Here is a 13866-nt window from a genome sequence, read left to right on the forward strand (position 1 = left end):
GGGCGGGCACGCTGGGGCGAGGGGGTACCGCCCTGGCCGCGCCATGCCCCTCAGAGGCGTTGCCTAGCCTGGGAGACGCAGGGGGATTGAATGGGCCGCTGATAGTCTTGGTGGGAAGCCGTGGAGAAGGCGCCCGGGAGCCAGGGCCCTGGCTGGTCTTGCCACCTGAAAGTGAGAGAATTCTGGGTTAGCTCAGCGTGGGGTGTGCGCCCTAGCGAGGGGCTCTGTCCAGCACGACCTCAGTGAACCTCATGGTGGTCATTCTCTTCCCGCGCGGCCACTGGAGGCTGCAGGTGGAGCAGCTGGCACGCAAGGGGGCCAGCCCAAGGCCCTTGCCTGAAGAAACACACTGGCCGCTGGGGAGACAAGCCCAGCTGGAGCTGCCAGATGTGGCTGTGGCACCAGCTTCCTGTTGTACCCCACCTCCACCCTCTGACCAGGATTAGGGCTGCCCTGACCTCCTTCACCCTTCCTCCTCTCAAGGCCACCCTCATCCTACCCTGTTATTCTCCAGGCCAGTCAGCCGCATCTGTGGGTGTACCAACCAGAAGCTCCTGATGAGGGAGGTTTTCCTCACTCCAGCATTTTGTCAACATGGACTTTGTTTCTGATTTGAAAGGAGATTCAAGATTCCCTGAATATACTAGGTGATTGGAAAGTCAGTGGGAATACTCCCTGCCTTGGGGATCCAGGTCCAATGACCTTGAACCTCCCAGTTCCATACCCTCTGGAAACTCAAAGATCCTTTTCCCAAGGGCTTTTGCCCATTTCTAAGCAGCTTGCTGTCTCCTGATCTCCTGGCTTTCTTACCCTGTAGATCCTTCACCACATCAACCCCAACTTGAAATCCAATGCCTCTTTAAATCCAATGCCAACAGCAACAGCTTGCTCATAGAAGGCATTTGTGTTCGGTGGATGTCATGGAAGACTCGGGTGGAGGGTGCTCCCTGGTTGGGGCCTCCTCACTCTTTGCACACCCTTTCACCCTACTTGCCACTTCTTACCCTTTTTTCCCTCTGTCACTTCAAAGAGAAAAAAGTCCCTCTCCTTGTTTACTGCACAAAAGTTCTGCAGTCACTTAAATATGTCTTTGGAGTATCACTCTCCACTCAGGAGGCATATTAAGACATTTCTTCCAAATAAATGCACTTTCCCTAAAAGGAATTTTTGGGAATACATTTTTCCTATTCCAGCACCTGTATATTCTATAATCTCTATGAAAATATTTGGAAACCACTAGAAAACGTTTGCTTCTCACACCTTCAGCTTCCTCGTGCTGCAGAATAGGAAACACAGGTTTCATATCAAATTATAATGCCAGCAGCTGTTGGTGGTTCTGAGCTTTTCAGTCCCTGAGTCTCCAGTGTGTTTACTGAACCAGGTGCTAAAAGTATTTGGTGCCAAAAGTCAGGCCGATCACGGAAGGGCATGGAAGAGGTGACTCTGGGGCTGAAACTAAGTGAGCAGGACCACAGTAACTCTGGCTTTCCAAACGGATGACCCTACTCTGGCTATGATGCGACAGCCACATGGACACATGACTCATGACATGAGTCTCAACTGCAGAACGCTCTTCTGCAGGCAGGGTGGAGCTGTCATTATTCCTCTGTTGAAATTTTCTTTTAGATGGCTGTGGAGGAGATAATATCTTTGCACATATGCATCCACCCTGACGGACTTGGTTCCACCAGGGTGCTAAGGCAAGCATTGCCAGAATGGCTCACTGTCCATGAGCAGCAGCAGGAGGTCCCCACCTGGCCTTTTCAGGGTCAGGATCTACCACCTGCTATTCCAGCGTGAGACATTTTCTATGAGGTCTAGGGTAGGCGTCACCTTCAGAGATTGCTGCCTCCAAGTGCTCCAGCCTGTTTTCAGTAGTCCACAGGGATGAAGATGGAGGACCCAGGCAGCTCTCCAGACAAGGCAAGGCCTCCCTCTCTACCCACCAGCCAGATGACTTTAAAGAGGTAACAAGTTTGAGTAGCAGAATCAATCCCTGAATAACTAATCTTTAAGTTTTTAAGTGTCTGAGAGCACCGTGTATCTGAGATTCCAAAACCCTTAAAGTGGGTCAGTTAAAGTACAGGAGCCTCTACTTACTAAATGGCCAACCTAATGAGAGATGGGCAAACCCGTTTGTATCACCATGTGAGCAGCAGAAGCAAGGACAGCACAAATCCTTGCCCAGCTTATGTGCATGCCCATTCTGGGATGAAGCAGAGAGCTGAGCAGTGTGAGTTCAAGGGGAGACCCACAGGAGTCAGAATCAGCTCTGGCAAGGAAACCAGGCAGCAGACAGGGCTCCGAGAATAAGCACCAAGCAAAGGGTTTCCTTCATCACATGAACGCAAGCCCTAGAAATCCAACTAGAAACACAGGAGCAGACCATGAAGTGGTAGGGAAAGGCCAGTTCGAGAGCATCAAGGGGGCTTTGTTGACATGAAAGGAATCAGCTTTTGAGCCTGGGTGTTTATCAAAAGATGAAATATGTCTTCCTCCTTCCATTTGTGTATGTTTCCAGGAGACCTCATATTGCATGGAAGTCTCATTACACATTCTATACAAGCCAGTGATGTTTAGGGTTTGTTACATAGCAACACCTAACAGACATGATGCTAGAGACCCATCACAACTCACCACTGCCAGTGAGTCCACAGTGACGTCATGAAGACCTTCTATTGTGATTTACATCCGTACTTCGCAGTGTGGGCCACGATCACACCATTGCTAAACACTCCACACTATGGCACCTCCTTCTTCAGTGATTACAATGGGATGATTTAAACAGGATGAGGATTTCAAAGATCCCTTAGAAACAATTCTGTGTTTTGAAAACTTCTAGTACTTACGCTTCCAAAGAGGTGATCTCCTACCACGTGACTATTCACTCTAAACATGTCACTTATGGGCAGATGAGGACTGTCCTGTTGGTTCCGCAAGGCAAGGAGATAAGAGTCAAAGATAGCCAATTTGAACTCTTCCTTACCTGCTGCATCCCTCTGGCCTGCCGGTCGTAAAACTGGAAAACCACCAGCAAACAGATCTCCCAGGGCTGGAGGTGTGCTCCCCCCTCGAGAATTTGCAGGACCTCCTCCTTCTTTGTTGGTTCCTTTAGAACCTGTAGAGAGAAGAGGCAAGTAGTTGTGGACCTGTGAGCAGAGCTGAGAGGCCAGCTCTCACCCTGGCCATGGTCTAACACTGCCCGTGGCAGCCTTCCCTTCTCCGCCCACCAGTGTTACCCTTTTCCTACTCAACATCTTTCTCAAGAACCCCTGCCTTGTGCCCCGGCCTGTCTGCCACCCTCTCCAGGCTACCAAAGACCCTTCAGTAGTAACCATTCTGAAAAAGGATCAAAACAAAGGCATCTCTATACTGCCATTTAGTAGATGTGTGTGTGCGCGCACTCAGTCTGTGGACTCTTTGTAATCCCATGAACTGTAGCCCGCCAGGCTCCTCTGCCACAGGATTTTTTCAGGCAAGAATATTGGAGTGGGTTGCCATTTGCTCTTCCAGGGGATCTTCCCAACCCAGGGACTGACCCTGCGCCTCCTGCATCGGCAGGCAGATTCTTTACCACTGAGCCACCTGGGAAAACCATTTAGTAGATGTCACCTTTTAAATTAGAAAACCCAAACACTGTAGGTAAAGAGCTGACCCCAATTTCATTTGACTGTTGTAGGAGGACTAGACGAAGAAAACCCATAGATTTAATTTAGGCAATAATTTTAACTTCTGGTCCACAGAGCCTGGTCCAGGATTTGCAAGCAGGAAGTAAAGGTCTGCAGTGATTTCTTCTTTGGCATTTTCATTCTCTGTCTCCCCAGTTCCCACTCCCTGGGCCTAGTGCTCTTCCCTGCACTTTTTTTTTTTTCCCCTATGGGAAAGAAAGCTCATGAGCTCCTGAGAGATGTCACTAATTCCAGACTTCCAGATGTGTGTGAGAAGACATTGAGCTTACAAGAATTTCTGGCAGACAATGTCCACAGCCTGAAGCTAATATGCACAGAGAAATCAGGGCACAGTGCCTACTGGTGGAGGAATGTGGCCAGATTACCCCTAGTATTAACATTAAACATTATCTCTTCACTAGAATGATAAAGAAATGAGTGTCCCAATAAAATGAATTGATCTGTTAACTTGTTTGTTGTTGTTCAGTCACTAAGTCATGTCTAATTCTTTGTGATCCCATGGACTGCAGCATGCCAGGTTCCTCTGTCCTCCACTGGCTCCCAGAGTTTGCTCAAATTCATGTCCACTGAGTTAGTCTTAACTAATTAGATGGTGGGTCTAGCCAGAACTAATTTTTATTGTAATCAATCCTGAAAATGTTTCTTAAAATAATTTGCCTATTCATGTACATTAACATATATAATTACAGATATTAGATACAATTATATTTTAGGACTATCTTTGAGAATTACCATCATGTATCATTGCAAAATATATGGAACCATAATAATACCTTATATTTAAATATATTTCTTTTTTTTTACTTTTGTTTTCTTTTTTTAAAATTTATTTATTTTAATTGGAGGCTAATTACTTTACAATATTGTACTGGTTTGTGCCATACCTTGTATATATTGGGCTTCCCTTGTGGCTCAGTTGGTAAAGAATCCGTCTGCAATGTGGGAGACCTGGGTTTGATCCCTGGGTTGGGAAGACCCCCTTCAGAAGGGAAAGGCTACCCACTCTAGTATTCAGACCTAGAGAATTCCATGGACTATATAGTCACAAAGAGTTGGACATAACTGAGCGACTTTCATGTTCACTTTCTTCCACTGTATTTATTATTTCAGCCTTCAACAATCTTGACCAAAAAAGAGAGCAGGTATTATTATCTCCCCCCATTTTGCAGATGAGCAAACTGAGTCTCAGAGAGGTTCCCTGATGTACATGGTGGCAGCATCAGAACTCAACATGGGTCATCTGATGGCAGGAACAAGGCTCCTTTTACTCCATCATAATCTAGAAGACATAGAAACTTATAGTCATATGATCCTGTGAGAGAATTCGGCAGAAATATTTTTCCTTATGGAAAATAAAATCTGTGCATTTGTTAGGGTTGAGACTTGAATTTTTTGCTCATTCAATTTGAGGATTATGTTGACACAGCATAAGTGATCTTTAAATGTTACTTCATAATGGATAAATACATTGTGTAACATCCATACAATCAAATCTTCAGTTCAGTTTCTCAGTCATGTCCGACTCTTTGCGACCCCATGGACTGCAGCATGCCAGGCTTTCCTGTCCATCACCAACTCCTGGAGCTTGCTCAAATTCATGTCCATTGAATCGGTGATGCCATCCAACCATCTCATCCTCTGTCAATCCCTTCTCCTCCTGCCTTAATCTTCCCCAGCATCAGGGTCTTTTCCAGTGAGTCAGTTCTTCTCATCAGGTGACCAAAGTATTGGAGTTTCAGCTTCAGCATCAGTTCTTCCAATGAATATTCATTGTTGATTTCCTTTAGGATTGACTGGTTCGATCTCCTTGCAGTCCAAGGGACTCTCAAGAGTCTTCTCCATTACCACAGTTCAAAAGCGTCAGTTCTTCAGTACTCAACCTTCTTTATGGTCCAACTCTCACATGCATACATGGCTACTGGAGAAACCATAGCTTTGACTATATTGACCTTTGCTGGCAAAGTAATGTCTCTGCTTTTTAATATGCTGTCTAGGATGGTCATAGTGTTTCTTCCAAGGAGTAAGCGTCTTTTAATTTCATGGCTGCAGTCACCATCTGCAGTGATTTTGGAGCCCAAGAAAATAGTCCTCACTGTTTCCATTGTTTCCCCATCTATTTGCCATGAAGTGATGGGAACAGGTGCCATGATCTTCATTTTTTTGAATGTTGGGTTTTAAGCCAGTTTTTTCACTCTCCTCTTTGATTTTCATCAAGAGGCTCTTTAGTTCCTCTTCACTTTGTGCCATAAGGGTGGTGTCATCTGCATATCTGAGGTTATTGATATCTCTCCCAGCAATCTTGATTCTAGTTTATGCTTCATCCAGCCCAGCATTTCACATGATACACTCTGCATAGAAGTTAAATAAGCAGGGTGACAATATATAGCCTTGTATATTGTAAATTGGGAAAGTACTCCTTTCCCAATTTGGAACCAGTCCATTGTTCCATGTCTGGTTCTAGGTGTTGTTTCTTAACCTGCATACAGGTTTCTCAGGAGGCCAGTAAGGTGGTCTGGAATTCCCATTTCTGTAAGAATTTTACAGTTTGTTGTGATCCACACAGTTAAAGGCTTTAGCATAGTCAATAAAGCAGAAGTAGATGGAATTTTTTTTTTTTCTGGAATTCTCTTGAGTTTTCTATGATCCAACAGATGTAGGCAATTTGATCTCTGGTTCCTCTGCCTTTTCTAAATCCAGCTTGAACACCTGGAAGCTCTTGGTTCACCTACTGTTAAAGCCTCGCTTGGAGAATTTTCAGCATTACTTTGCTAGCATGTCAGAGTGCAATTGTGCAGCAGTTTGAACATTCTTTTGCATTGCCTTTCTTTGGGATTGGAATGAAAACTGACCTTTTCCAGTCCTGTGGCCACTGCTGAGTTTTCCAAATTTGCTGGCCTATTGAGTGCAGCACTTTAACAGCATCATCTTTTAGGATTTGAAATAACTCAGCTGGAATTCCATCACCTCCACTAGCTAATGGGTATAGGTTTCCTACTGGTGTGATGGAAATGGTCTCGAACTAGACAGGGGTGATGGTTGCAACAACACTGAATATATAAATGCCACTGAATTGGACACTTTAAAATGGTCAAAATGATGAGTTTTATATTGTGTGTATTTTAAAACAATTAAAATAATTATTTTACCATGAAGTTTTTTTTTTAAAGCATTTGAAAGTTGATGGTAGATATGCTAAACATCATCAGCAGATCGGGAAAGGTAGCTCTGATTCTCTCACCCATGTAGACTGTACACTGAGCAGCTCTGAGATGGCCAGATGTGTGTCCTGATGAGCACTTGTGGCCCTGTCCTGAGCAAGCCAGGAGTGTCTGGCTGAGCCTCACATGGCCTGCCCTTGGCTCTTAGCAGGCCGGATGCTCACTTACCCTCAATCTGCGGGGCACTGCGGTCATTGATCTGCGTGACTTTTCGGAGGCGAGTCCCTTGCTGGATATCAGCCAACAGTGCACTCCGACCTTTGGGATCTGCCTTTCTCAAGCTGGAAGCATCTGCACTTACCTGTAAGGGAGTAAGAGGGATTTGATTATAATTACATATAACATTTGCAGGTAAGCTGTATGTCCTGTCTCAGGTAAGTTTCCCCTCCCACGCTTTTCTGCCTTCCCTGTTTGCTCTCCCCTGCATCACTCTCACCAGTGCAGTTATCTAGGGGTCTTAGGTCTTGCCGCTTACCTCCTGCCCTGCTCACATCCTTATCCCTGGGGACCCAGAACAGATTCTTTCTTGTGCTGAAACTCCCTTAATCTTAAAGAGCCCTAATTCATGGCCCCCTTTCCTCCTCATAGGTGAGCCCCATCCACTTATCTGGGCTTCTGGCTGTGTGTTCCTGACTCTGGCTCTCAAGTTCTGAATAATTACCCTGCCTGGTGTCCCCAGGTCCCCTCATGGGCCAAATTCAGAAAGAAAGAAGTGCAGGAGATGGCAATGAAAGTTTAGTGACTGCTTTCTTCTCTGTGTCTGAGTGTGTTACTTTAATTCTCACAAAATCTTGTGAGTTTCAAGTGAGTTTACCCTCATCTTACAGGTGAGAAAGGACTATGAAATCTCTTCCTAGTCACAGGGCTAGGTCCTAACCCAGATCTGCTGAATTCCAAAGGCCACGTGCTTTTTATTTTGAAGCACTACAGATCAAGGTCATGGTGCCGTAGTTAGGGCAAGTATTCTCTGGACTACGAAAATGCTTTGTAAACATGTTCACGAGAATAACCTCTCCAAGTAACACTGAGGTCCGACTGTTTCACTTCCACTATGGCTTGTGCTGATACAGCGGGGTCTCCATGGGCTATCAGAACCAGGGAGCAGCAGAAAGAACATACACAGGTTGGTGGCAAATAAGGGAGGGGGGGGTCACACTAGAAGACTTAGCCAGGAGGACCCTCCACAATTAGAAGGTTTATATTACATGACCTAAGATCTGGTTAAACATTTCTCAAGGTGAGAAATACTTTCTAGCACCTGCTGTATGGGGAATACCATGCCTTTGGTTTTCAGCTTAAACATCACTTTGGAGGTCTTTTCTGGCCCCTAACCTAAATAAGGCTACCCAGGGTTCTCTCTTAGGGCACCTTCTTCCTTTTATCCCCTGTAAGTTTGTCACAGTGTATATATTTATACTTACCATTCCTTGTGGAAAATTTCCAATTGTGGTTATGAGTTGCAGATTCACCGCCCCCACAAGACTCTCTTAGGAAAGAGATCTTGTTCATTTTGTTCACTAATACCTCCCCAGCGAGTAAAACTAGGCCCTGCTGCTTCTGCTGCTGCTAAGTCGCTTCAGTCATTTCCGACTCTGTGCGACCCCATAGATGGCAGTCCACCAGGCTTTGCCGTCCCTGGGATTCTCCAGGCAAGAGTACTGGAGTGGGGTGCCATTGCCATTTCGGAAAACTTGGTCCTAGATAGGCTCAAAAACTGTTTACTGGATGAATGAATGAATGAGTGTGAATGAACTAAACCCAGGATACGTAACACACTGGTCTTGCTCTCAAGGGCATAAGCAGGTACCAGGGAGACGGTACACTCACGCACAGTATATGACTGTGTGTCCACGTGAGTCGCACAGAGAGGAAGACTCCAAGAGTTCAGAAAGGGTATATTTATCAGGCTCAGCAGGCTTTGAGGAAGACAGGAGACCTTAGATGGTCCTTGAAGGACAGACAGAACTTATACAAGCTCTTGCAATAGCCATTTCCTCCACATGGCCATTTGCCAAAAAGAACAACCAGAGACTCTCCAGTGTCACAGACTGGAAATGAAGGCAATTGCGGTTTTAGTTAAAAGGTGCTGAGTCTGCATTTTCACCAGCTGACTCCATGGCCCAGGTGATGCATCTTACACAGGCTTTGAAGGGCACAAGCTTCAGAGTCAGTTTCTTGTTGCCTGGAAACATGCTTCTGACCTCTTGAGAAGAGCTCACTGATGATGGTCAACAACTGAGCTATGAGCCAGAGGTCCCAATCCTAACGATACACATTTTTTATGAATATAGGTACAAATGCACACGTACAGCAGGATATTTCCCACACAAGATGATCTTTAAACTCTTTCTCTATAAACCATTAGCCCATAAGTCATTTTAAACTTCAAAATTTTAAGATTTATAAAGTTTACTCTTGTATTTAGAAACAATTAGTAACAGGAACAAAAGGCAAACAGAAATATCATGACCCTAGCCAAGAGAAGTATGAACATTTTTGTAAAAATCTAGCATTACAGTTGCAGGATTGGGGCTGAAAGTGTTTTGTAATTTTCTTCCTAGTTACAAGATAAACAATACAATGAATTGCATTCTTCTGTTAAAAGAAGCAACTGGAACCATACTCTAACAATCCCTGAGTGGGGGTGGGGGTGTTCACCTTACCATCTTTGAACTCCATTTTTAAACTGATTACCCAAATGCACCCCCCATTCCTTGACCTTGCCCATCCCAAGCTTTAAAGGTGAGTGCCATGAAGAACATAGTACATCCCTGGAATATGATTTTTGGGGGTTGTACTAGGTCCTCATTGCTTCTCAGGCTTTTCTCTGGTTGCAGAGAGTGGGGGCTACTCTCTGGTTGTGGTGTGCAGGCTTCTCACGGCAGTGGCTTCTCCTGTTAAACAGCAGGGGCTCTAGGGCTTGTGGGCTTCAGTAGTTGCAGCACATGAGCTCAGTAGTTGCGGCTCCTGGGCTCTAGGGCACAAGCTCAATAGTTGTGGCACAGTTGATCTACGGCATGCGGGGTCTTCCTGGATCAGGGACTGAACCTGTGTCTCCTGCACTGGCCGGTGGATTCCCCACCACTGAGCCGGCCATCAGGGAAGCCCTGGAATAATGATGTGAATTTGCGTTTCTACTGAGCACAAGCCTCAGTACATTCTTGTCAATTCCACATGACAGACTTGTTGATAAACATCTTCCAAATCACCTGGAGGGTATGGCAGGTCCCATCACGTTTCAACATCCTTCTCTGTGTGTGTATGTGTGTGTGTGTGTGCTCAGTCGTGTCTGACTCTGTGACCCCATGGACTGCAGCCCACAGGCTCCTCTGTCCATGGGACTCTCCAGGCAAGAATACTGGAGTGGGTTGCCATTTCCTCCTCCAGGGGATCTTCCTGACCCAGGGATCCAACTCACATCTCCTAGGCCTCCTGCATTGGCAGGTGGATTCTTTACCACTAGCGCTACCTGCGAAGCCCCACGTTCTTCTTTGCTGCCTTTTTCCCTGTGCCACTGTCTGCCAACAAAGATCCATCTAGTCGAAGCTATGGTTTTTCCAGTAGTCACATATGGATGTGAGAGTTGGACTATAAAAAAAGTTGAGCACCTAAGAATTAATGCTTCTGAACTGTGGTGTTGGAGAAGACTCTTGAGAGTCCCTTGGACTGCAAGGAGATCCAACCAGTCCATCCTAAAGGAAATCAGTCCTGAATATTCATTGGAAGGACCGATGCTGAAGCTAAAACTCTAATACTTTGGTCACCTGATGAGAAGAACTGACTCAGTGGAAAAAACCCTGATGCTGGGAAAGATTGAAGGCAGGAGGAGAAGGGGACGACAGAGAATGAGATGGTTGGATGGCATCATCGGCTCGATGGACATGAGTCTGAGTAAACTCTGGGAGTTGGTGATGGATAGGGAGGCCTGGTGTGCTGCAGTCCATGAGGTTGCAAAGACATGATGAGCGACTGAAAGGAACGGAACTGACTGTCTGCCCTGATGGTCTTCCACTAGAGGGCGCTCCTTTACCTGATATTAGTAAAGTTATCCTCAGTCTTGTGAAGTAGGAAAGAGCGAATAACTTCATAGCTAAAGGGGACCACAGCTCAACTGGTTTTGTACAAAAGGACATCTAAGGACATATTCAACTGCACATTGAAGACCATATTTTGCTGTGGTGGGTGTTTCTACTCCACCTGCAATATTCGTAATTTGCTTTCTTAAAAATCAAGCCCAAGAGGTCTGGTTACTGTGGTTACTGGATACAGAAACAGGAAAGAGAAGATTTTCATATATTCACTGGGTCTTTTACTCTATGTAAATCTTGCTTATTGGCAACTTCACTAAAAAAATTGAGTGAGAGTCACTCCTGAACACTTTTTCTATGGCAAACATACCCAACAGGCTTGCCTGCCCCCGCTACGTACAAAACAAGGAACTGAGCTATCATTTGAACGTTTGCTCCTGTTCTTTCTTAACATTGTTATTGAGTGTGACAATTTGTGAGTTCCACACAAAGCTTTTGTTGACTCAGTTTTTCTAAAGCAAGCTTCCCATGGAATACCCTGGATCCTAAAAAGATGCAAAGTGGTAGAAGAGTAATGCAAATTAGACCATGGCCCTTCCAAATACAGGCTGAAAACCTGAAGAAACCAGGAAGATTAGAACAGTACTAAGTGGGCCAAGGACAACCAGGTGTCTGTCCTCCTGTCTTGATAAATTATAAGAACTTCTGCATATCCATTTGTTGTTCCAGCAAATGAGTTGATCAGGGTTCAGTATAGTTTGAGAGAGGAGGATGGCGGTCCAGCCCAAACGGAGTGAAATGCACGTTGACCTGCTACTTGTGACCCTGCTGCCCTGTGTCATTACTACATCTGCTTGATTGATATTGGTTTCTGTGAGAACCACTAACCAAAATCTAGCAGGTTGTTTGTCTCAGAGATGATCTTAACCCAATCCGTGCAGTACGATTCCAGCCTTGCAGTCTCCTAAAGGTGACTTCTCCAATGGGGCTGTTAAATTAGCACTCAGGCTTCCAGGTACACAGCTTGTTTCTTAGCCCTGCTCTCAGCTGCCCCTTCCTTCTCTATACTTGGGGGCAGACAGGGATCCGTAGCCTGCGTTCTTGTATTTCTTTACTAAATCTGAATTCCAGGAACAGCCAGAACTGGCATTCGTTTCCTCCTGCTGCTACCGTCTTTATGTAGAAAAGAGAGCCTGACATCCAACAGAGACACAGGAAATATTTTCAGAGAACGTGAACTCTCCCCTGTCAGGCCTGACACAATGTTCCCCGTACCCCGAATGGGCACAAGCCAGGCTGTTACATAATGAGGCATTTTGAGATCTAACAGTTTTATTTCTCATTTTCAGAAGTTCAAATACTGTATACAATTAAAAATGGACTTTCTATCCTCCTTTTCTGGTTTCTTAAACAACTGTCTACAGACCCAGGACTGTTACCTGGAATACAGAGCTGCTTCCCACAGCATCATATCCTTATCAGGAGGTGAAGCAGAGTTTGGACACATTCATTATGGCTATAGGTGATAGGGGAGTCTGGGCCTATTCTCTACGTCCGCAAGGAACTCCATCTGTCAAAGTCATCTCATTCAGGGGCATCAATTTGGTCACCATATGCTGGCAGCTATCTCCATGCCCAAGGACCTGGAGGCCATCTCAGACCCTTCTCTCTTCCTCATTCTCAATAGCCACTGCATCAAAAACTCCTGGTGACTTCTCCTTGGTGATGACTCTAGAATCTGGCTCCTTTTCTCCATCAATGCTGACTTAATGCAGGCCACCAGTATTAATGCAAGCACTTCCAGATTCCCTCAGCTGGTCTTCCTGCCTCCTGTCTTGCCCTCCTCTGCACAGCCACCCGAGTGGTCTGTATAAGGGACATGTCACTTACCATGTCCATAAAAACCTTTGCTGGCTCCCCACTGCCCTCAGGATCAAGTTCAAATCCCTTCACATTGTACAAGGCCCAACCAAGTGACCAGCCCTAATCTTTCCTTCCATGCTGGAGCTCACCTCTGGACCTTAGCTTGAGCTAATCTCTCTGCTCTTTTCACACTTGTCTCTTGGCTATTTTCCAGGAAGCCTCCTGATCCTGGAAGGCCAGATAAAGAGCTCTGTTTTGTTCCTAGAACAACATGCTTACCCTTAGCAGTGCTCCTGCCAGATCAGGTGACTCTGCTCAAAACCTGCAAGGGTTTTCCATTTCCCTTGGAGTAAAAAAAGTCAAAGTCCTCATTAATATCATCCACTGGGCTTGACTGCTGAGTTTACCTGCAAATGCCAACATTTTCCTACCCACTGCTGCTGCTGCTAAGTCGCTTCAGTCGTGTCCGACTCTGTGCAACCCCATAGACGGCAGCCCACCAGGCTCCCCCGTCCCTGGGATTCTCCAGGCAAGAACACTGGAGTGGGTTGCCATTTCCTTCTCCAATGCATGAAAGTGAAAAGTGAAAGTGAAGTCGCTCAGTTGTGTCTGACTATTAGCGACCCCATGGACTGCAGCCTACCAGGCTCCTCCGTCCATGGGATTTTCCAGGCAAGAGTACTGGAGTGGGGTGCCATTGCCTTCTCCACACTGATGTAATAAAGCAGTTCCACTGTATGGCAATCCTCCCTATCTTTGAACTATACTTTCAAGCCTGTGTTCAAGCTTCTGCCTCTTATGGGAATGCTCCCATTGTCCCAGCACTCTTTGCTTGCCCCAACTTTTACTTCTCCCTTAAGTGAAAAGTGAAAGTGTTAGTTACTGAGTCATGTCTGACTCATTGTGACCCCATGAACTGTAGTCCACCATGCTCCTCTGTCCATAGGATTCTCCAGGCAGGACTATTGGAGTCCTAGCCATGCCCTTCTCCGGGGGATCTTCTTGACCCAGGGATGGAACCCTGGTCTCCTGCACTGCAGGCAGATTCTTTACTGTCTGAGCCACCAG

General features: G+C 45.8%; 1 protein-coding gene across 1 annotated transcript in view; it reads right to left on the bottom strand.

Moving 5' to 3' along the window:
• The window catches only part of WIPF3 (WAS/WASL interacting protein family, member 3), a 30436-nt gene extending 21337 nt beyond the window's left edge, over positions 1–9099 (bottom strand). Inside the window, exons 1-4 of the mRNA XM_010829443.1 lie at positions 9046–9099; positions 7076–7208; positions 2987–3118; positions 6–165 (exon numbers count right to left, since the gene is read on the bottom strand). Coding sequence (XP_010827745.1) covers positions 6–165; positions 2987–3118; positions 7076–7208; positions 9046–9099 — 479 coding nt within the window. The remainder of the gene's footprint in view (positions 1–5; positions 166–2986; positions 3119–7075; positions 7209–9045) is intronic.
• Positions 9100–13866: the final 4767 nt, after the last annotated feature.

The sequence above is a fragment of the Bison bison genome, unplaced genomic scaffold (genome assembly GCF_000754665.1).
Source record: "Bison bison bison isolate TAMUID 2011002044 unplaced genomic scaffold, Bison_UMD1.0 scf7180017858770, whole genome shotgun sequence".
Taxonomy (NCBI): domain Eukaryota; kingdom Metazoa; phylum Chordata; class Mammalia; order Artiodactyla; family Bovidae; genus Bison; species Bison bison.